This window comes from Phyllostomus hastatus, unplaced genomic scaffold, assembly GCF_019186645.2.
Source record: "Phyllostomus hastatus isolate PE091 unplaced genomic scaffold, TTU_PhHast_1.1 phas_scaffold_55, whole genome shotgun sequence".
Taxonomy (NCBI): Eukaryota; Metazoa; Chordata; class Mammalia; order Chiroptera; family Phyllostomidae; genus Phyllostomus; species Phyllostomus hastatus.
This window is the reverse complement of record NW_025334035.1, coordinates 11,374,141-11,396,219: the sequence shown is the minus strand read 5'-3', so window position 1 is coordinate 11,396,219 and position 22,079 is coordinate 11,374,141. Positions and strand designations below refer to the sequence as shown.

Sequence of the window (22,079 nt, the reverse complement as noted above, 5' to 3'; positions counted from 1 at the left end):
AGAGACCCTGGTCGCCTTCACCCCGCGGTGGGGGTGGGGGCGCCGGCTTTCCTGGAAGAGCAGGGAAGGCGGTGAAGGGTAAAGCTTCTCAGGCGCGCAAGGGCCTTTTAGCCAGACTCAAACCGAGAAACGGGAGGGGCTGGCCGGAGCGCGGCGGTCTTAGCCCTGCTCTTTTAGGACGGTACGCTCCGGACGGTGTCTGCAGCTGAATGCTCGACCCTGGGATGGCGGCGCGCGATCCCAGCTCGAGGCTCCCGCCCCCGGAGGATTAGTCCTCAGGAACTGGGCCTGCACCACTCCACCGAGGGCTAGCGCCAGCCACCGCAGAACTGCCGCCAGGTTCCTAGGTCAGTGGGTAGTGGCGTACGCTGCACAAGTGCAGGGGCACGCGGGCGGCGCGGGAAGGAGCGCGCGCCCCAACACCCTGGGACGGGGGCGGGGCCGGCAGCTCGGCCTCCCGTGAAGCCTCGCGCGGGGAAGGACCGGAACTCCGGGCTGGCGGCTTGTTGATAATATGGCGGCAGGGCCTTTCTGGGCATCTCGAGGAGGCTGTGGGGCCCACACCTGGAGGAAGGGTCTCTTTTCGGGCTAGTGCGGCAGCCGCTGCGGACCCGGACGTCCGGGCCTGTTGCTGAATGAGGGGAGCCGGGCCCTCCCCGCGACATTCCCCCCGCGCCCTTCGACCCGACCCGGGCCCTGCCATGTCCTTCTTCCGGCGGAAAGGTAGCAGAGGGGGCGCCGGCGGGGAGCCTGCCGGGTCTCAGGGGCTGTGGTGGGGCTGGTGGGCTTGCAGGGGCCTGCAAGGGCCTCCTACGGGGCGCCGGTGAGGCAGGCGCCCCTTGCGTGCTTCGCTCTGCTCCTCGACTCTGCAGGGAGGGAGAAGGCGGCTTCCTCACGCGAGGTCATTGGGGGGATTGTCCACTGGTCCAAAATCGTTTGGTGAAGCGTATGCGAGTTAATGTCTGTTTGCGTAAGCAACGCTTTTCGGTGTGGGCGGAGTACACTGTGAATCAAGTAAAAGGAAGTTCCTTTAGTTTCTTGTTACGAAATGTTCTGGCTTCTCAGAATATTGAGGGTCTTATGTCTAAAAGCAACGTGAAAAAGTTGTTTTCTTCAATTAGTGCTACTTTTTCAGTTTTCCTTTTTTGGGGGGAAGAGGAGTGGTGCTGTTCCTAAAATCACATTACTTACTGTTAAATGGTCCTTAATGAAGAAGACTATTTTTGATGACTTAAGTTTACTACTAACTACTGGGATGCTCGTTTGTAAACAGTACTCATATGTCTGATTTTCACTTTCAATAACAGCTGCCCAGTTTTTAAGTAGAGACAGCATGATTTTATATGTATGTGTGTAGTGGATTGTTGCATTTCATTAAAAAATACCTGCACAAAGTGAACAGTGTCTTTTGGGATGATAGTGGTCTTGTATCACTTCTTACTGCTTCAGAGGAAAGTACCAGACAAAAACTGGTTTTGCAAAAAGCGCTAAACTGTAATAAATCAGGGACTTGGGTTTACATGACAGCTCTGCCACTGAGTAACCTAGGACAGAAAAGTGTTCACCAACTTTGCTCTCCTCTCTCAGCTGAGAATTAAATTTTCCCTAAAGGCTCCATTAAACTATGACTGTAAATTAAAGAATTCCTTTGAAGTACATACAAAATTTGGTGAATGAATGAAAGCAGTGCTGAGGGGTGAAACCCAGAACTGTCTAATTTGTTTGACAGTTTTGAAGTGGGTTTTTTTTGTCATTATTCTATGTATAATGAGACAAACTGCATGTTGCACAATAGACTGTTGTCTCAATTTATTCAAAGAATACTTTTGAAGTCCGTTCTTTGCCAGGCACTGTGCTAGGCTCTCAGCATTGAGAGCACTGAACAACACAAAGTCCCCGCACCCATGGAGCTTACTATCTTCACTGTCTACTGGAGCAGACACACAGTAAATCAGTCTCAGTCTCTCAGTTGAGGAAGGTGTTTTGAAAGAGGTAACTTGACAGAGGAAACGTTTAGGTTGGATGTTACAGAAAGGCCTCAGCAGATGACCTTGAAATTTAGAGCTGCAGGATCAGCAGGAGGTAACATATAGAGGCCAGGGAAGAGGATTCTAGGCAAAGAAGACCCTGTCCAAAGGTGAGGAGGCAAGAAAATATGGTGCCCTTCAAGAAAGGAAGACAAAGTCATGGGACTCAGGCCTAGAGAGATAGATGAGTCAGATGATTTAGAGCTTTATAGGCCATGGTTAAGTTTTATTCCCAGTGCAGAGACGATATTAAAGAGGAGTGATTTGATCTTATATTTTGTTTTAAAAAGATTATTCTAGATACTTTTTGGATACTGTGATGAGAGTGGAAGCTGGAGGTGGTCTTATTTAGGGATTCCGTCCAATATTTAAATACCATTTTTAAATACTACCCATATGCTTATGATTCCCAAGTTTACATCTTCAGCTTGTATTATCTCTCTTGAATCCAGACTGGCATATTCCCTTGTGGGTCCACTTTATACCTATTAAATATCTAATAAATAGACTATTAATAGACAGTTAATTCTATTGACAGATATAATAGACTATCTAATAGATAAGTCTTTAACTGACTATCTAAAACCTGATTTCAGATTTAGTTCTCTCAAATGTTCATCAGCTTTTCCCATCTCAATAAATTTCATTGCTGGCCTTTTAATTGCTTGGGCTAAAACTTCAGAACATTCTTGGACCTCTCTTTCATTCCCTCTCTGTATCTGATCCTGCAAGTCTGTTAGGTCTATGCTGGAACACCTGCAAATTCAACTGCTTCTCACCATCCCTAGGCAGTCACCTCTCTTTAGATCAGGTGGGTAGGGGAGTCCTCTGAGAGGATGCCATTCTGACTTCGGCTTAAATGTCAAGAGGAGGCTGGTTTTATGAAAATTGAAGAAGCAGCATTATTTTGCTTACAATTTGGTTCCCCGTCTTTCATCCTTGACCCATATAGTGTATTTTCAAAATACCTCTGTTCAGGTTCCTCCAATGGCTTCCTGTATACGTGGCCATGGGTAATCTAGGTCCCATTACCTCTTTACGTTCACGTCCTGCTCTCTTCCATCACTCTTCCATTTATATTGTTCTCCTTATTGTCAAATATATTCCCAGTTCGGTGTCTTTGTTGCTTCTCTGCCTGGAAACCTCTTCCCACATATTCCCACCTATTCTGCTTTCTCATCTCTTTCAGGGTTGTTTTTTGTTTTGTTTTGTTCCTTTAATATCTTATTTATTTTAAGAGAGAGGGGAAGAGAGGGAGAAAGAGGAAAGAAACATCAATCAGTGGCCTCTTGCACATCTCCAACCAGGGACATGGCCCACAACCCGGCATGTGCCCTGACCAGGAATTGAACCGGTGACCTTTCTGTTTGCAGGACAATGCCCAACCCACTGAGCCACGCCAGTCAGGGCTCTTTTAGGTTTTTAATCAGTTGGCCTCTTAGTGAAACTTTATTTGACCATCCCACTTAAGATTGTAGTCCCTGGTGCCTGCACTCCCATCCCCATGCCTTTATTTTTTCTCTAGCATTTATCACCATTTGCTTTACTATACATATTAGGATGGAAGCCCACTTTTTTTTTGTAAATAGCTGTATCTATGTCTAGGTCAGTACCTGGAATATGGTTTGGAATTTAGTAAATGTTTGTTGAGTAAGTAAATAAAAAAAGAAGTATCAGCTAGCAGTAAGTTCTGTGCAGGGAATTTAAATAGCAATGTGGGAGCAGATCACCAAGGGACAGCCTAAGAAGATGGAATCTGAGACCAGAATGAGGCCACAGAGCTAGCACTATCAAGATAAAAGGAGCTGCATTCTACCCCGAGAGAACTGGTAGTACAAATGCTCTGAGGCAGGAATGAGCTCCATGTGTTCTGGGAACTGAGAGGAGGCCGGACTGACTTGGAGAGGAGGACAATGGGGTATGTTTTAGAGGTAGAGACAGCATACCTTGAATGGTGATTGGAGTAAAGAAAAACTGAGAAAGCTTTGGGCTTAGAGCTCAGGATAGGAAGAATCAGAAATTCTGTTTTGTTAGTTGTTAGTTTGCAATTAACTTTTGGACATCCGTGTGGATATGTCAAGGAAACAGTTGGACATGTAAGTCTGTAGTTCTGGAAGGAAGTCAGAGCTCGAGATCTGGCTCTGGATTTAAAAGTACTTTGCAAAAGTGATCATTAAAGACAAGGGACTAGATGAGGTCACCCATGGAGTACACATATGAGTTAGGTTGAAAGGCTAAGCTTCCATAGCAAAGAAACAAGGATAATGGCTCAAACAAGATGGACCTTTATTTCTCTCTTGTGTAACAGTCTATATTCCTGGTCATCAGGGGGCTTTGCTTCATAATCATTCAAGGATCATTTTCCTCCCATATTGTTATTTCTGTTGCACTTGGGTTGTGGTCTGTTTTATCAAAGGTAGGTGGTAGCCTCTTCTGACTTTTCTCAGTCCTCTGACCCATGCATGGTAAGAGGAAAAAGTATAAAGGAAAGACAAGCTTTGGCCAGAAAATGGCACATACCAATTTTATTTACATTCTGTTGTGAGAGCCTTGTCATATGGTCATGGATAATTGCAGAGGCTTCTGAGAAATGAAGAGTAGCTAGCCAGTTATGTGCCAGGCTGTAGCTAAAAGGGGAGAATGAGTTCAGTGGCCAGGTAGCATCTTCTGCCATACTGTTGACAAGAAAGGAGCCTAGAAGAGGGCTCTGAGGTTAATCCAGCTTTTAGAAGTTAAGTTGAGGAACATACCCAGGGCAAAGGAGAATTGAAAATAAAATGTCAGGGATATAGGAGTGCAATGTCAAGGAAACTAAGGGAAGACTTTTCCAAAAGGAGGCAGTATTGTGTTGAATGTCATCTGCAAGATCAAGATAATGTGGAAGTAATCAAACACTTTACGTGGTGTCAGTAGAATGGGTGGAGGGAAGAATGTGAAGTGAAGAAAACAGTAGAAACACTTTTTTCAAGAAACTTTGCATTGAAAAGTAAAAAAAGTGTCAATAGCTGGAAGGGGATATTAGGTTGATGTGTGTTTTGGTTTTGTTTTTAAGATAAAAAATACCAGAGCATGTTTGTATGCTGATAGGAATGATCCATTAGACAGGGCTAAAATGATACAGAACAGAGGGGTGTTGCAGGCGTGAGTATAGTTCTTGAGGAGACAGACCTATGATGTAGGGAGTAAGCCTGCCAATAACCAAGATTGCTCAGGACATGCTGCTGCTGGAAATGTCAATCAGTGCAACTGCTCTTGTGAAGTTAACCTCAAACAGTATTGTATATTGTTCATAGATAATGTAAATCTGTTAAAGAATAAAAATGTGGGTGACAACAATAAACATTCAATTTATGAATTTGTTTCTCTAGGGATAGGGGTAATGACATCAGGGTGATATTTCAGTTGCACCTGCAATGTTTTATTTCTTTTAAAAATTTTTCTGGAGCAAATATGATAATGTTAAGATTTGATAAACCTGAGTATTTCTCATATTAAGTTCTGGTCTTACCTTTATATTTTAAATGTTTCATAATAAAAAATGTACAAATAAAAAAACCATAGTCAGTAGTACAAAATAAGGTGGCAGAAATGAAACTAAGTGGGTCAGTAATCACAATAAATATAAATAGATTAGAATGTATATGGCTGCCCTGGCTGGCATAGCTCAGTGGATAGAGCGTGGGCTGTGAACCAAAGTGTCGCAGGTTCGATTCCCAGCCAGGGTACATGCCTGGGTTGCAGGCCATAACCCCCAGCAACCGCACATTGATGTTTTTCTCTCTTTCTCTCTATCTCCCTCCCTTCCCTCTCTAAAAATAAATAAATAAAATCTTTAAAAAAAAGAAAAATCATGCCTCATTCAGAACATTTAAAAAAATGTATATGGCTAAATTTCTAGTAAAAGTTCATACAACTAAAAGTTAAAGACACAGGTTGGATGATAAACTAAAATCTACCCATAAGCTATTTATCAGAGACACAACCTAAACATAAGGGCATAAAGAAATTGAAAATAAATGGGTAAATACACTAGGCAAATGTTCACCAGAAGAAAGCTTGTGTGGCAGAGGAACTATTATACTATAAAGTATAAAGCATTGTTAGGGCAAAAGGTCACTACACTATGATAAAATGAACGGGATACTAGGAAGATAAACTCCTTAACTAGTTTGTATCTAATATCAGTATCAAAATACATAAAGCAAAATATACAGAATTACCAGGAGAAATCAACAGATTCATAGAGCTTTAAGAATACTCTGTTTTAGAAGTAATGATCAGTAATCACAATAAGCAGAAATGGGCTAACTCACATAGTAAAAAAGATGGTTATCTTCAGATTGGACCCCTGCTATTTATATTTAAATATAAAAAAGATAATGGGAAGGTTAAAAGGAAAAGGATGGGAAAATACATCATAGCTATACAAACATCATAGGTACACAAACATCCCTGATATACAGAAATAAATCCCAGGTAGATAAGAGCCAGAATTTGAAAAAGCAAAACTTAATCATATAGAAAATGGAGGCAGAAAATCTGATCTTGGGGTAGGAAAGGATATTTTTTAAATGAGCTAGGAAAATACATTTCATGTAATGTAAGTTGGATTACATTAAAATAAAAAAAAAAGTGCTCTTGCTGTGCAGCTTGGTTAATTGGAGCATAGTCCTATGCACCAAAATGTTGTGGTTTGATTCCCAGTCAGGGCACATACCTAGGTTGCAAGTTCAATGCACAGGTGGGAGAGAGCCAATCAATGTTTCTGTCTCTCCCCTCCTTGCCTCCCTCCCTCTCTTTCTCCTGTCTCTCTTTCTCTCAAATCAGTAAATATATCCCAGGGTGAGGATTGGAAGGGAAAAGAAAAAAAAAGGAATAAAAACCTCATACAATAAAATATACCAAGGTATTTGCAATGCAAACAACAAAGAATTAGTATCCAGAATATGTATGGGATTTCTACAAAAAATAAAGAACATGAATAGGCAGTCCATAAAAGAGGAAACCTGAATAGCCAACAAACACAAAAGGGTGTTACGTTGAAGGAAATCAAGGAAATGAATTAAAAACACCATCAAATACCATTTGAAAACTATTAAGTTAGCAAAAATTAAAAATACCAAGTATGAAAATAATGAGCACAAAGATTGTGGAAATTGATAGAACTACTTTGGTGAAAAACATGATTTGTTACCTAGCAGCTTTATTACTAGGGATTTACCCTAGATAAATTCTTTCATATAGACATAAGAAGACACGTACTAGAATGTTTGTCACATCAATGTTTGTGAAAACCAGAAAATAAAATGTAAATTTTTAAAAAGATTTTATTTATTCATTTTTAGAGGGAGGGGGAGGGAGAGAGGGAAACATCAGTGTGTGGTTGCCTCTCACACACTCCCTGCTGGGGACCTGGCCAGCAACCCAGGCATGTGTCCTGATTGGGAACTGAACCAGTGACCCTGTGTTTCTCAGGCCAGCGCTCAATCCACTGAGCCACACCAGCCAGGGCTAAAACCTAAATGTTACCTAATAGGAAAATGGGTAAATAAATGTGTATTTATTTAAAGGAATTGAGCAGCTCAAATAAACTAGAGCTACATGAAAACTAGAATTGCATCAATATAGACAAATGTCAAATTATTGTATGAATACAAGTGTAAGATAAGTATAGGAAAAGGCAAACCTCTGAGATATGTGGGTTCAGTTCCAGACCACTGCATTAAAGACAGTGTCATAATAAAGTGAGTCGTGCAAATTTTTTGGCTTCCCAGTGCATATAAAAGTTGTTCACGCTAGAGTCAATGAAGTGTGCAAGCAATAGCAGTTATGTTTAAAAAATAATGTATATACCCTAACTGAAAAATACTTTATTGCTAAAAAATGCTGACCTTCATCTGAGCTAGTGGAAGGTCTTGCCTCGATGTTGATGGCTGCTGACTGATCAGGATGGTGGTGGCTGAAGTTTGGAGTGGCCGTGGTAATTTCTTAAAATGACAGCAATGAAATTTCCCACAGTGATTGACTCTTCCTTTCATGAATGATTTCTCTCTCACACGTGATGCTGAATGATAGCATTTTACCCCCACTAGAACTTCTTTCAAAATTGGAGTCAGCCCTCTCAAACCCTGACACTGCTTTATTAGCTAGGCATCTGTAATGTTCTAACTCCTTTGTTGTCATTTCAAACATCTCCACGCTAATAGATTCCATCTCAAGAAACCACTCTCTGCTCATCCACAGGAAGTGACTGCTCACCTGCTCAAGTTCCATCGGGAGATTGCAGCAGTCCCATCACACATCCAGGCTCCACCTGTGATTCTCGTTCTCTTGCCATTCCCACCACACGTGCAGTTATTTCCTCCACTGAAGTCTTGAGCCCCTCAAAGTTATCCGTAAGGGGTGGTATCAGCTTCTTCCGAACTCCTGTTAACGTTGATATTCTAACCTCTTCCCATGAATCACAAATGTTCTTAATGGCGTCTAGAATGGTGAATCCTGTCCAGAGGTTTTCAGTTACTTTGCTCACATCCATCAGTGGAATCACTGTGACAGCCATAGCCCTACAAAATATTTCTTTTTCTTTTTAAATTTATTTTTAGAGAGAGGGGAAAGGAGAGAGAGAAACATGATGTGCCAGAGAAACAGCAGTTGGTTGCGACCTGGCCCACAACCTGAACTGGCTGATAGACAATCCACTGAGCCACACCAGCCAGGGCACAAGATGTGTTTCTTAAATAATAAGATGTGAAAGTCAGAATTACTCCTTGGTTCCTGGGCTGCAGGGTGGCTCTGTTAGCAGGCATGAAAACAACACCAACCTCATTATACACCTACCTCCATCAGAGCTCTCGGTTGACCAGGTGCATTGTCAGTAGCAGTAATACTCTGAAAGGAGTGTTTTTTCCAGAGCAGTAGATCTCAGTAGTGGGCTTAAAGATTCAGTAAACTATGTTGTAAACAGATGTGTTGTCATCTAGGTCAGAGGTGTCAAACTCATTTTCACTGGGGGCCACATCAGCCTCGTGGTTACCTTCAAAGGGCCGAAATAATTTTAGGACTGTATAAATGTAACTACTTCTTAACTGTTAAGGAATTAAAATTACATTTGGCCCTTTGAAGGCAACCAGGAGGCTGATGTGGCCCCTGGTGGAAATGAATTTGATGCCCCAGATCTAGGCTTTGATGTTCCATTTATAGAGCACAGGTAGAGTTGATTTAGCATAATTCTTAAGGGCCCTAGGGTTTTTGGAATGGAATATGAGCACTGACTTTACCAGCTGCATTTGTCCCTAACAAGAGAGTCAGCCTGACCTTGAAGCCACGCCTTGTGTTCTGTTTTCCTTTCTGGCTATGAAAGTCCTAGATGGCAGCTTCTAATAAAAGGCTTCTTTGTCTACATTGACAATATGTTATTTAGTATTGCTGCCTTCATTGTCTTAGCTAGGTCTTCCGGCTAACTTGCAGCAGCTCCTACATCAGTATTTAATGCTCTACCTTGTCCCCCTTTTTTTTAGATTTTTATTTTTAGAGAGGGGGGAAAGGAGGGAGAAAAACATGGGTTAGTTGTCTCTCACATACCCGCAGCAGGGGGCCTGGCCTGCAACCCAGGCATGTGCCCTGACTTGGAATGAAACCAGTGACCTTTCAGTTTGCAGGCCGACACAAACCACATCAGCTAGGGCCACCTTGAAATTTTATGTTGTGGAGATGCCTTCTTAAACCTCATGAACCAGCAGCCTCTGCTAGCTTCCAATTTTCCTTCTGCAGTTTCCTCACCTCTCTCAGCCTTCATAGAATTGAAGAGTTAGGGCCTTGCTCTGGATTAGGCTTTGGCTTCAGGGAATGTTGTGGCTGGTTTGACCTTATCCAGACAACTTAAAACATTCTTCATATCAGTAATAAGGCTATTTTGCTTTCTTATCATATGTGTCTTCACTGGAATAGCACTTCTAATTTCCTTCAATAACTTTTCCTTTTCATTCACGGCTTGGCTAACTGGCACAAGAGGCCTAGCTTTCAGCCTATCTTGGCTTTTGATATGCCTTCCTCACTACGTTCAGTCATTTCTAGCTTTTAATTTAAAGTAGGACTTTCTTTCACTTGAAAACTTAGAGGCCGTTGTAGGGTTATTAATTGGCCTAATTTCAATTATTGTTGTGTCTCAGGGAACAGGGAGGCCCAAGGAGAGATGGGAGTGCCTGGTTGGTAGAGCAGCTGGACCACATTCAGTATTTATCCATTATATTCATTGTCTTGTATGAGAGCTGGTCATGACATACCAAAACCATTAAAATAGTAACATGAAAGATCACTGATCACCATAACAAATACAATAATAATGGAAAAGTTTGAAATGCCACTAGAATTACCAAAATGTGATACAGAGACACAGTGAGCAAAAGCTTTTGGAAAAATCGCACCTATAGGCTTGGCTAGGTGCAGGGTTGCCACAGACCATCAATTTGTGGGAAAAAAACAAAACAAACAACCCCCCCCAAAAAAAAACTTGCAATATCTGTGAAGTACAATTAGGTGCAGTGCAGTTAAACAAGGTATGCCCAAACCATTTAGGTAATTTTTAAAGAGATGCAGAATAATGTCATGTTTTACTTTTTTATACATTCATATGTAGTAATAGCTTAAAAACATGCATGGCAGTCAATGCACCTAATTTAGGATATATTTATCTACAAGAAGAAAAGAGGAACATACAGATCAGGTAGTGAGTGATAAGAACCTTTAACTATACATATAATATATAGAGGGGGAAAAGGAAATAAGGCTGAATGCTAATATTTGGTGAAGTCAGGTTGTGTGTGTACTTTCATGTTTGAAATATTGAATGGAAGATCTGATGGGTGAGATAACAGTGCATCGAGTGTGGCAAAGTGGAACTGTATTGGTATATTTTTGTAGTAGAATTAATTGGTTTTATAAGTAATGATTTGGGTGTGGGAAGTAAGGGAGAGACCATGTTAAGGATAAGCCCAGATTTGGGGCCTGAGAAACTGTTTGGAGATGGTGTGCCATTTATGAGAGAACACTAAAACTGCAGTAGGAACAGGTTTAGGAAAAGATGGTACATGTCGCTTTGGTTAAAGGGAATGATAGATGTAAGGTAGGTGGTTAAGTAACTGAATTTAAGATCAAAAAACGATTTAGAGCCCTGGCTAGTGTGGCTCAGTGGATTGAGTGTTGGCCTGCAAACCAAAGGGTCACGGGTTTGATTCTTAGGACACATGCCTGGGTTGCAGGCCAGGGCCCCGGTTGGGAGTGCATAAGAGGCAACCACACATTGATGTTCTCTCCCTCTCTGTCTTCTTCCCTTCCCCTCTCTAGAAATAAATAAATAAAATCTTTTAAAAAAAATATTTAGACTAGAGATATAAATTTAGGAACCATGGCATATCTTTGGTATTGAAAGCCTTGAGAATAGATAAGATTATCCAGGAAATACATACACATACACACAGTGGGGCAACGTAGGTTTACAGTTGTCATACAAATCAGTAACACAACACTTAATAAATAATAATATGAGAATAAACTTTTGTGTACTTACAACATTACATCTACTTTTGCCCACATCTCTATGTGGTGAAAAGGAAGGGGGTCCAAGCCCTTTTCCCTAGAAACTGGGCAGAGGAGAGGTCAGCCAAAGTTACAAGGTAAGTAAGGAGTGGCTAGAAAACCAGGACAGTGGAGTGTCATGGAAGCCAAGATAAATTCGTGTTTCAAGTGGATGAAGTCCATTGGCAGATGCTGGAAGAGCTGCAAAAACCAGTGATCTGTACCTGAAATTACCTTAACTTTTGTCTGTGTTTGTCTCCACACACTTGCACGTGGCCTTTTTGAAGCAGGACTGTCCTGTCTGAGTCAGGAGTGTGTCTGGTATGTAATAGGCACCCAAGTATTTGTTGATGGATTGATTTATCGGATACTGTGAGAGCTAGTTATTTTCTGCTGCTGCCCTTCAATGTTGAAGAACACAAGTAGAGAGATGGTTATATTGTGGGATTCATTCTGATAGTATTTTCATGGCAAGGGTAAAGAAAATTGTATGTTGGAAAGCCATCAGAAAAGAGAGTTAAAAATAGTCTTATGTTAGATCCTGTAAGAGTTCATACTTGGCCTGGGCTGCCATGCACCTGCCTTTCCAGGACATGTTGTTAGAGCATCTGCAATAGACGCTCCATTGTTTTGTGTGATACAGGGGGATTGTGTGATTTTTTGAGAAACAAGTTGTTAAACCTTGAGTATTAGGAGTTTCGTATGTTTGTAAGTTTAGAATGTTTGTATTTGATGCCGTGGTGGGGGATACACAACAAATAAGATGTGATACACAACCAAAGAGCTTTTTCTTCAGTAGTGGTTAGTACATGGTAACATTAGTTAACGTCCTAAATTTACTGTGTGATGGTTACTCCTCTAAGCCCTTTAGAAGTATTTATTTTTTCATCCACAACCCACTAAAGTAGGTATTATTATTACTGACCTAATTTTATAAATTAATGAAATTGAGACCCAGAGGAATAAAGTTCATGGCCAATAGGTGGCAGAGCCAGAATTTGAACCCAGGAATTCTGACATTGTCTCTCCACAGCACACTCAGTGTTTGAGACTGAATGCTGTTCAGAGGTCACTTCCTTAGAGAAACCTCTCCTGGTGACTGCGTGCCCTGACCCCTCCCCCAGTCATTCCAGCCATGTATAATAGAATTTTGAATACTCATCTGTTAGAATAAAGCTTGTCTAATTTTTATAGTGTATACAATGTATCTTTTTTTACTGGAAAGGTTGGTCATGATGCTCTTTATCTTCTAGTGAAAGGCAGAGAACAAGATAAGACCTCAGATGCCAAGACAGTTAAAGGTGAGTTGAGCAGCATTCCACTGTATTAAAAAGTGATGTGCTTTGTACTTATGAGCTTTTTAATCCTGTTATCTTCTCCCTTCTTTTGCCATTAATCATTTCTTCCTTTTCTTAGAATTATTTATGATTGACTTATTTCCATTTAACTTTTATATGCTCTTCAACACCTGGCATATGGTAGGCTTTTTTACTAAGCATCCGTTGGCTTTCCTAGTAATTACAGTGAACCAGTGCCTTTCTTACTAATCACGTATTTGATTGTTCCTGGTGATTAGTTGACTTTATTTATTTTTTAAAAACCATGAAAAGTACTGTTAACTTATAGATGAATGATGGCACTGCCAGCACAGGTTGTTTTTCTGTTTTTCCAAAAGTATGGGTGGTTACAGTTTGCACTTCATTACTTTGGATGAATGGCTTTAATTTAAAATTTACTCTGAGTACTTTATTGGAATCAATGTATTGTCCCTATTCATAAGACTTTCTTGAGTTGTACTCTCTGCTGTAGTTTTGATTGATTTCATTCTGTCAGTGTGTAAAGATTAGAATGGGAAATTGATAATGGAAGTTATTTCCATAGCTATTATGTATAAATTTTATAAATGGAATTTATTTACATGAAATCTGTGGATTGCTACTTATTTATATTTTTTCTTTCAAATGTTTATATGTTGTGTGACTAGCATTGAATATTAAGTCTATATGCTCAGTTTGCCAGAGCAACTAATTATAACTTGTTTGAGATTTGTAAGATGATTTCCTGCTTATTTCTAATAATTAAAAGCCAGTCGAATTCCATGTTAGGTATACTACCCTCTAACATGATTGGCGTTGATAGAGGCTAAAAGCCCTTAGTAAGCAGAGCCTTGTGAAGACTAGATCTGGTTGTACTAGAAAGGAGACCCTTGGATGTCTGAGGCACACCACTCTTGTACACTAACAGTACAACTTTGAGTCATGGCACTGTCTTTAGAGTCTTTATTTGTAGAATGAAAGGATTGGCCTACCTAATTTCTAAATCTATACCAGGCTAAAAAAAAATTTCATGCTTGCACTCTGTTTATGACAGTAAACAATCCGTGCTTAGCATTCCTAACTTAATTGAAAAAAATCATTTGAAGATAGCTTCATTGCATAATTCTCCCAACTCTTATTGAATGACCAATAAATATAGATACCTGAAAACAGGTATAAATATTCATGTTCTTAACTGCATTCTTTTATAAATACATCTCAAGGAGTAATAGATTAAATTACAGGTTTTAATCTGTAATTTTAGTTTTGTTCCTTGGGCAAGCAAGGGTTAAGGAATGAAAAGCGCCCATTTTCAGAAAGGCTGCTGGCTTTGGTATTGTCTGTCCTCAGAGAACTTCTGGAAGAAAGATCTCTCTTTCACGTTTCCAGTATTTTGAGAGTTATAAATAATAATACGGCATTTCTTTCTACGTTTCTGCTGTTTAATTAATTTACCTTCCCCTTAAGTCTTGTTGAGTGTGCTCACTTTAGAGAAATGTTGCAGAACTTAATTCTTGAAGTTCTTTTTAAGCCCTCTTTTGAGACAGCTTAGAAACTGCCAATTTTTGTTTAATTTTTAACAATTTTTTGAAAAATTATAGCCTCAATATCCGTACATTCCCCACAAAAAAGCACTAAAAATCATGCCTTGCTGGAGGCTGCAGGACCAAGTCATGTTGCGATCAATGCCATTTCTGCCAACATGGACTCCTTTTCAAGTAGCAGGACAGCAACACTTAAGAAGCAGCCAAGCCACATGGAGGCCGCTCATTTTGGTGACTTGGGTAAGTGACAATTACTTTTTGTTAACTTACAAAGGAGGAAGGAGTTGAGTATATTATGTGAAACTCCTGCCAATGGATACTGAACTGTATAATTGGAAGGAGCTTTGAGAAAAGTGTATTTTAATTAAAATAGCAGCTGTAAGTGTAATGGAAGCACCATTTGTTCCTATAAATACAAAATATAAAGCACACCCAATAGAAAAATTGGCCATTTTCAGAAGAATGTATACATTGCCTGTGTGAAAAAGATGCCTCATTTCACTAATAATCAGGGAAATGCAAATTAAATAAAAAGTTAATATTCCCCCTAACACATTAGCACGTATTTCAAGTTTGAGGATTTGAGTGTTAATGTAGATGTAGAGAAATAGCCACTTCTTTTTAGTGGAACTGTATGTAAATTGTTGAAGAATTTTTAGAAGGCAATTTGGAAATATTTATCAAAATATATACAATCTAGTCCTCAGATACCTCACATATATTCATAAAGATATATACATGAGTATGTATAAGACTATTCACTGTAGTATTCTTGTGATAGGAAAAAATTAGGAACAGCATATAAATACCCATTAATAGAGAAGTGGGCAAATTTTGGTATACCCATACTCAGGAATACTTTGTAGACATTTAAATGTCTGATGAAGACATGGAGAAATGTCTAAGATATGTTAAAGTGAAAAAAGCAGGTTATATAGCAGTATATGTAGTAGCATCCCTGTTGTGTTAAAATAACTTACTATCCCCCCACCCAAAAAAGATATTCAGGAGATTTCTTACAACTGCACATGAACCAACTATATCTCAAAATTAAAAGTTTAGTTGAGAAAATTGTAAGTCTTGCAGGAGATCAGGATTTCCTGAAGTTCATGAAACTAATGTCTACAAAGATGGACTCGTTAACATTGACAAGAAAGTCAGCAAGGATGATGACATGTGAATTGCTTCAAAGAATCTGATTTGAATAGCAAAAGATTAAGAAAAGCCCTTTTGAAAAATTGATGAAGGCACGAAAGGGGACAAGGTCACGAAAAAAGGTCTTAGTGTGATAGCGCCATTTTTTCCACTTTCAGTTTATGCCCATTTTGCAGGGCTTCCAACAGCAAAATGTTGGGACAGAGCATTCAGAGATTCACAACCTCTGTGGTCCCTAGGAGCCACTATAAGGAAGGTCCAGGGAAGAATTTGCCATTTCCGGTGAAAAACAAGTGGTGGTTACTAGCTATGATGACTTTGTATTTTGGATCTGTATTTGCTGCACCATTCCTTATTGTAAGACACCAACTGCTTAAAAAATAAGGATGTTTTAGTTAATCCATGAAACAGATATGAAGAGGAGCATTTTAAGAGGTGCAGTTTCTTTGAAAAATGGATCAAGCTGTTGAACTCGACATACTAGTGTGTTTGTAAATAAACTTATGGCATGAATCCTTAATGCCTCTTCTCTGAAATATAAAATGTGATAATGAAAAAAAAATTGATGAAGCCATCAGTCAATTTTATGAAAATGAACCTCTTTATGTTATCCTGTGACAGTTAAAGATTTAATTTTTTTCTAATAGCTGTGGTTATTATTTAAATTTAATTAAATATAAAATAAACTTGTTTTTATTAAGTTTAGTTTTATTTTTAAAGATAAAATTTTAGAGCTACTCTTTATTCTGTTTTAAATAATGCTGAGAGTTCATAACACTTTTCTAGTATATCTACACATCCACAATTGTTCCTTAGGGTTAGTTCCTAGAAGTGGAGTTATTGGATTGACAGTCATTAATATTGCTAAGGTTTCTTATCTGTTACTGAATGCTCCTCCAAAAAGGTTTTGCCAGTTTATAGTCTCATCATCAGTGTCTGAGAATGCTTCATGTTTTGTTGTACACTTGTTAGTGCTTGTTATTGATTTTTGAAAAAATATCTTTAATTTGACAGGCAAAAGTGTTATCTTGTATTAATTTGCTTTCCTGGGATTTTTAATGAGGTAGAATATTTTTTAAAAATTTTACTAGCCTTTTTTTTCTTGCTTGGGACTAGTATCATAAGATTTTTTTAAAAGGATTTAAATGATCTGAATTGCCATTAAAAGAAATGTAAGGATTATTTGTATAACATAGAACTTTTTAATAATTTTAAAAGGTTTTGGACAGTTGTTTCTTTGCTTGTATAGAAACCAAAACCATACTATTTCTAGTTTTTTATTCATTTACATTGGTAAGAAGTAAACTTATGAAGAACTTTGATGCTAAAGGTAAATGACTAACTTGTCATTTACCTATTTGTTACTGAACTGCTAAAATTCTTTTGCTTTTTTTAGGCAGGTCTTGTCTGGACTACCAGATTCAAGAGGCCAAATCAAGCCTTTCAAAGACCCTTGAACAAGTGTTGCATGACACTGTTGTCCTCCCTTACTTTATTCAATTCATGGAACTGCGGAGAATGGAGCATTTGGTGAAGTTTTGGTTAGAAGCTGAAAGTTTTCACTCCACGACGTGGTCCCGAATAAGAGCACACAGTCTGAACACAGTGAAGCAGAGCTCATTGGCTGAGCCGGTCTCTCCATCTAAAAAGCAAGAAACTGCAACATCTTTTGTAACTGAGTCTCTTGACAAGGGATTAGAGGATTCTAGCTCAGCCCAGTTGCTTATGACTCAATCAGAAGGAACTGATCTAAATTATAGAACTAGCAACACTGAGAATCACTTGCTTCTTTCCCAGAAATGTGACAGTGCCCATTCTTTCCACCTTGAAATGGCCAGAAGAGAAGCTCAGGAAGTTTCCGTGGAAACCCAAGAATCCTCCCCAAGACTTAAAGTAGCCAGGACAAATAGTCTCTCTTCTCCACTAAAGGAATTATCAGGAAAACTAATGAAAAGTAAGTATGTGATTTCCATCTGTCTCTTTATTCTGGTTTTGTTTTGTTTGTTTTTTAGCAATGTACAAAATGGAACTTGAGACAAGGAATAAAAGGGATGGAATAGTTTTTTTCTCCCATATCAACTTTCATATTCGGGAGGATTTGGCAAATGCCCTGGAATAGGATCAGTGTATAGGAGAGGAGCCAAAGGGATATCTATAGTGATTGGATCCTCTAAGGAGAATGTTAGCAGAGTTAAGAAGTTAAGGGTCAACTACCATCCTGCTTTTTCCTTTTACAGATTTTGAAATCAAAGCATTATCCAGATAGGCTTAGTCCATCCTGTCTGCCTTAATTTTATTACAGCCTGACTGTACTTTACAGATAAATTTATTTTTTAATTGCTAGAGGGTGACATTTATTGAGTTCTGTGCTAAGGGCTATACTTAGATTTCATTTACTAGTAACAACACTTCTGTGAGGTAGGCATTATTATCCTGTTTTACATGAGAAAACCATGGCTTAGAAAGGTTAAGTAAGTTGAGGTAGGCTATATAGTAAGTGGGGAGCTAGAATATAGCCAGACCTGGGACAATAACACCTTTCTTTTTTAATTCTCTATTTGGAAATTATGCACTCATTTTTTAATTATCACCTTCTGGAATTCTAATTAGACAGCCTCTGTTTGTTGTCTTATTTGTTCCTGGTTTCTCAAAGGGCTAGATGATTTTCTTTTTGTTCTTGTTCACTTTTTTCTTTTTCTATTAAGATTTTTTTTAGAGTAGTTTAAAATTCACAGCAAAACTGTGGGGTAGGAACAGACTTCCCATACACTGCCTAGGCATTATTTTGGTTCAATCTTCTGAACCAAATGTTTCGAGCATTTTTTGAGCCCTGAGCAACAGCCCTTGAAACTGCAAGCTCTAAGTCTCTTGAACTTGGTGGTTTTTCTCAGGTGAATACCCTTCCTGTCTTACACTTTTACTCTTGATTTACACTAGCTTCTATGGGTCCACAATTCCTTACCTACAATTCAGAAATCCATCAAATGTCAACTGCTACCAGTTATTTTTAAAGTCAATGAAACTTGCCCTGAACCAGTATGAACTGGTATTATTGCAGAAATATGAATATGTTTGAATATGAGGTGTACTGTCCACGTGCTGCTGGGGTATATGTTAATACAGTGTGTGACCTTTGTAAACACCCTCCCCCCAGTTCTGAATTCTAAAAGATTACCAGCTCCAGAGGTTTCAGATAAGGGAAGCAGCCTGTACTTGTTTCTGCCTCTCATTTCCTGTACTTTACCACAAGCTCTGATACACTTTCTAAAAGCATTTCAGGAGAATTTAGTGTTGGGAAGAGTTTTGTTGAGCATCTAGCCTATGCTGTTTCTAGAAATGGAGATCCAGAGTCTGTTTCTATAATTGTAATATCCTTTATTGTTTTTTGGAAACTGTCTTTGTTTTGGTGGTACTTTATTTCAATAAAAAATAGAAATAGTAGTGGAGTTATTAAAAGTATTGTTTTTTCCTTTTTGCATTACCTTTAAAATTTATGTGCAGTTCAGTTGACCTTTTTGACTTATACTTGTATGAATTTTGACACATGCATAGAATCCTGTAACTGTTATCACAAGCAGGCTAAAGATCTGTTTTGCCACCTTTGTAGTTAAATCCCTCTGTATTCTAATACTTGAAGTCACTGATCCATTCTCATTCTCTAATTTTGCCTTTTCCAGCGTGTCATATAAGTGAATTTACGTAGTATATAGCTTTTTAGCCTGGTTTCTTTTACTCTGCATAATAGCTTTGAAGTTCATCTATGTAGCTTATATCAATAGTTCATTGCTTTTTATTGCTAAGTAGTATTCCACTGTATGGTGGTACTATCCATCCACCTATTGGAGGACATTTGGATATGTTCCAGTTTTGATGATTATGAATAAAGCTGTTATAAACATTTGTTTATAGGCTTTTGTATAGACAAAGTTTTTATATCTCTAGGGAGTAAATACCTTATGGGGGTGCTGGATTATGTGGTGTGTATTTAAGTATGTAAGAAACTCCCAGACTGTTTTGTAGAGTGTCTCTACCATTTTGCATTCTCACCAGCAGTGTGTGAATTCTATTTGCTTGTCTCTTTGCAAGCACTTAGTATAACTGGCTTTTTGTTTATCTGGGTGTTTTTAAGTCATTCTAACAGATGTGTAGTGGTATCTCATTATGGTTTTACTTTGCCTTTCCCTAATGGTTAATGATGTTGAATCATGTACATCTTTGCCATCTATATATGTTCTTTGGTGAATTGTTCAGGTCTCTCCCCATATTTTATTGGATTATTTTATTATTGTTGAATTTTGAGAATTCTTTATATGTTTTGGATATAAGACCTCGATTTTCAAATGTTTTCTGGTTTATAGCTTGATTTTTTTCATTCATTTAACAGCATCTTTCACAGAGCAAAAGAACTTCTGATTAAATTCAGTTTATCAGTTCTTCTTTTATGGATTGTACTTTTGGTGTCATACCTGAGAGCTCTTTGCCTAATCAAAGGTCATGAAGATTTTCTTCTATGTTTTCTTATGAAAATATTATGATTTTGTACTTTACATTTAGATATATGGTCTGTTTTGAATTAATGTAAGGTATGATGGTTAGGTCAAGTTTTTTGTTTTATTTTTGCATGAGGATACCTGATTATTCCAACACCACTAATTGAAAAGACTGCTCTTACTACATTGAATTGCCTTTGTACTTTGGTTGTCTTAGTATAGGTCTATTTCTGGACTCTGCTCTGTTCCATTGTATGTGTCTATTTCTTCACCAATGCCAACCCTGTGTAATTTTGAGACTTAGTTTAAGTCTTAAAATTGGGTAGTATGAGTCTTCCAACTGTGTTCTTTCTTTTTCAGATTGTTTTGTCTGTTCTAGTTTATTTTATTTTATTTTTAAAAAATATTTTATTTATTTATTTTTAGAGAGGGAAGGGAGGGGGGAGAGGGAGAGGGAGAGAGAGGGAGAGAGAAACATCAATGTGCGGTTGCTGGGGGTCATAGCCTGCAACCCAGGCGTGTACCCTGACTGGGACTCGAACCTGTGACACTTTGGTTCGCAGCCCACGCTTAATCCACTGAGCTACACCAGCCAGGGCTCGTTTATTTTATTTTAATATAAATTTCAGAATAATCTTATCTTTATCTATGAGAAACCCTGCTGGGATTTGTGTTGGAGTTACATTCAAGCAATAGGTCAGTTTGGGAAGAATTTAACTATGTTGGGTGTTATAATCCAGAGACATGGTGTGCCTCTTCATTTATTTAGCATTTTATAGCTTTTAGCATAAAGATTCTTTACATGTTTTGTCAGACTTAGATCTAAGTATTTTTTTCAGTGCTTTTGTGAATGGTATTTAAAAATTTTTTGTTTCTGATTTTTTTATGCTGGTTTATAGAAATATGACTGACTTTCATATGTTGACTGTCTATTCTGTGACCTTACTAAACTCACTGATTACTTTTGGGAGCTTTTTGGGTAGATTGCTTGGGATTTTCTACATAGATAATCATGTTATTTGTGGATAGAGACTGGATGGTTTCTTCCTTTCCTATCTGTTTTTTTTCCTTCTTGTCTTACTGCACTAGTTGATACTTCCTGTACCATATTGATTAGGAGTGGTGAGAACAGAGTCACTGTTAAGTATGAGATTAGCTATGAGGTTTTTGTAAATGCCCTTTATCAAGTAGATGAAATTCTCTTCTCTTAATTGTTTATTTAGGGCTGTTTGAATCTTGAATGGTATTGAATTTCGTCATATATAGTGTCATTTGATATAACCATGTGATTTTTTTTTTGTCTGTTAACAAAGCATTGACTTTAATTTTAATAAGCTTGCATCCTCATAGCAAGACACATTTGGTTGTGGTATATTATTCTTTTTATGTTGCTGGATTTGTTTTCCTAAGCATTTTTATTTCTAGGCTTATAATGCATGTTTGTCTTTAGTTTGCCTGTACTGCTTTTGTCTGGTTTTGGTGTCAGTGTGATGCTGGCCTCAAAAATGAGTTGGGAAAGTTTTCCACCTCTTTTGTTTTCCAAAAGAGATTGTGTAGAATTGGTATTAAATGTTTGGGCCCTGACTGGTGTGTCTCAGTGGATTGAGCACCAGCCTGAGAACCAAAGGTTCACCAGTTCTATTCCCAGTCAGGGGACATGCCTGGGTTGCAGACCAGGTCCCGGGAGATGGGGGTTTGTGAGGGGCAACCACACATTGATGTTTTTTTCCCTCTCTACTTCCCTTCCCTTCTCTCTAAAAATAAATAAACAAAATATTTACAAAATGTTTGGTAGAGTTTGCAAGAGCCTGGAATTTTGTTTTTCCAGAATGTTTTATGAATTCAGTTTCTTTAGTGTGTGTAAGATTGATCAGATTATCTTTTTTAGTGAATTTTAGTCATTTATGGAATTGTTTTCCATAAATGGGAAACATTATGGGATTTATGGAATTTAGTTTTTAAGGAATTGTTAAT

General features: G+C 38.5%; 2 protein-coding genes across 5 annotated transcripts in view; both read left to right on the top strand.

Moving 5' to 3' along the window:
• The first annotated feature begins 487 nt into the window (after nt 1–487).
• Nucleotides 488–22,079, top strand: part of AKAP10 (A-kinase anchoring protein 10) — a 76,557-nt gene continuing 54,965 nt past the window's right edge. The window contains exons 1-4 of one of the 4 annotated variants that reach the window (XM_045824074.1): nt 488–723; nt 12,854–12,901; nt 14,581–14,700; nt 17,012–17,569. In XM_045824074.1, the coding sequence (XP_045680030.1) occupies nt 636–723; nt 12,854–12,901; nt 14,581–14,700; nt 17,012–17,569 (814 nt within the window). In that variant the 5' untranslated portion in view covers nt 488–635. Of the gene's footprint in view, nt 724–12,853; nt 12,902–14,517; nt 14,701–17,011; nt 17,570–22,079 lie in introns of all 4 variants that reach the window. The other 3 variants (XM_045824075.1, XM_045824073.1, XM_045824076.1) reach the window with 3 other exon arrangements.
• LOC123809182 (cytochrome c oxidase subunit 7C, mitochondrial-like) lies at nt 15,808–16,134 on the top strand. Its single transcript, XM_045824078.1, has one exon. It carries the CDS (start codon nt 15,808–15,810, stop codon nt 15,997–15,999), a length of 192 nt encoding a protein of 63 aa, XP_045680034.1. The 3' UTR covers nt 16,000–16,134.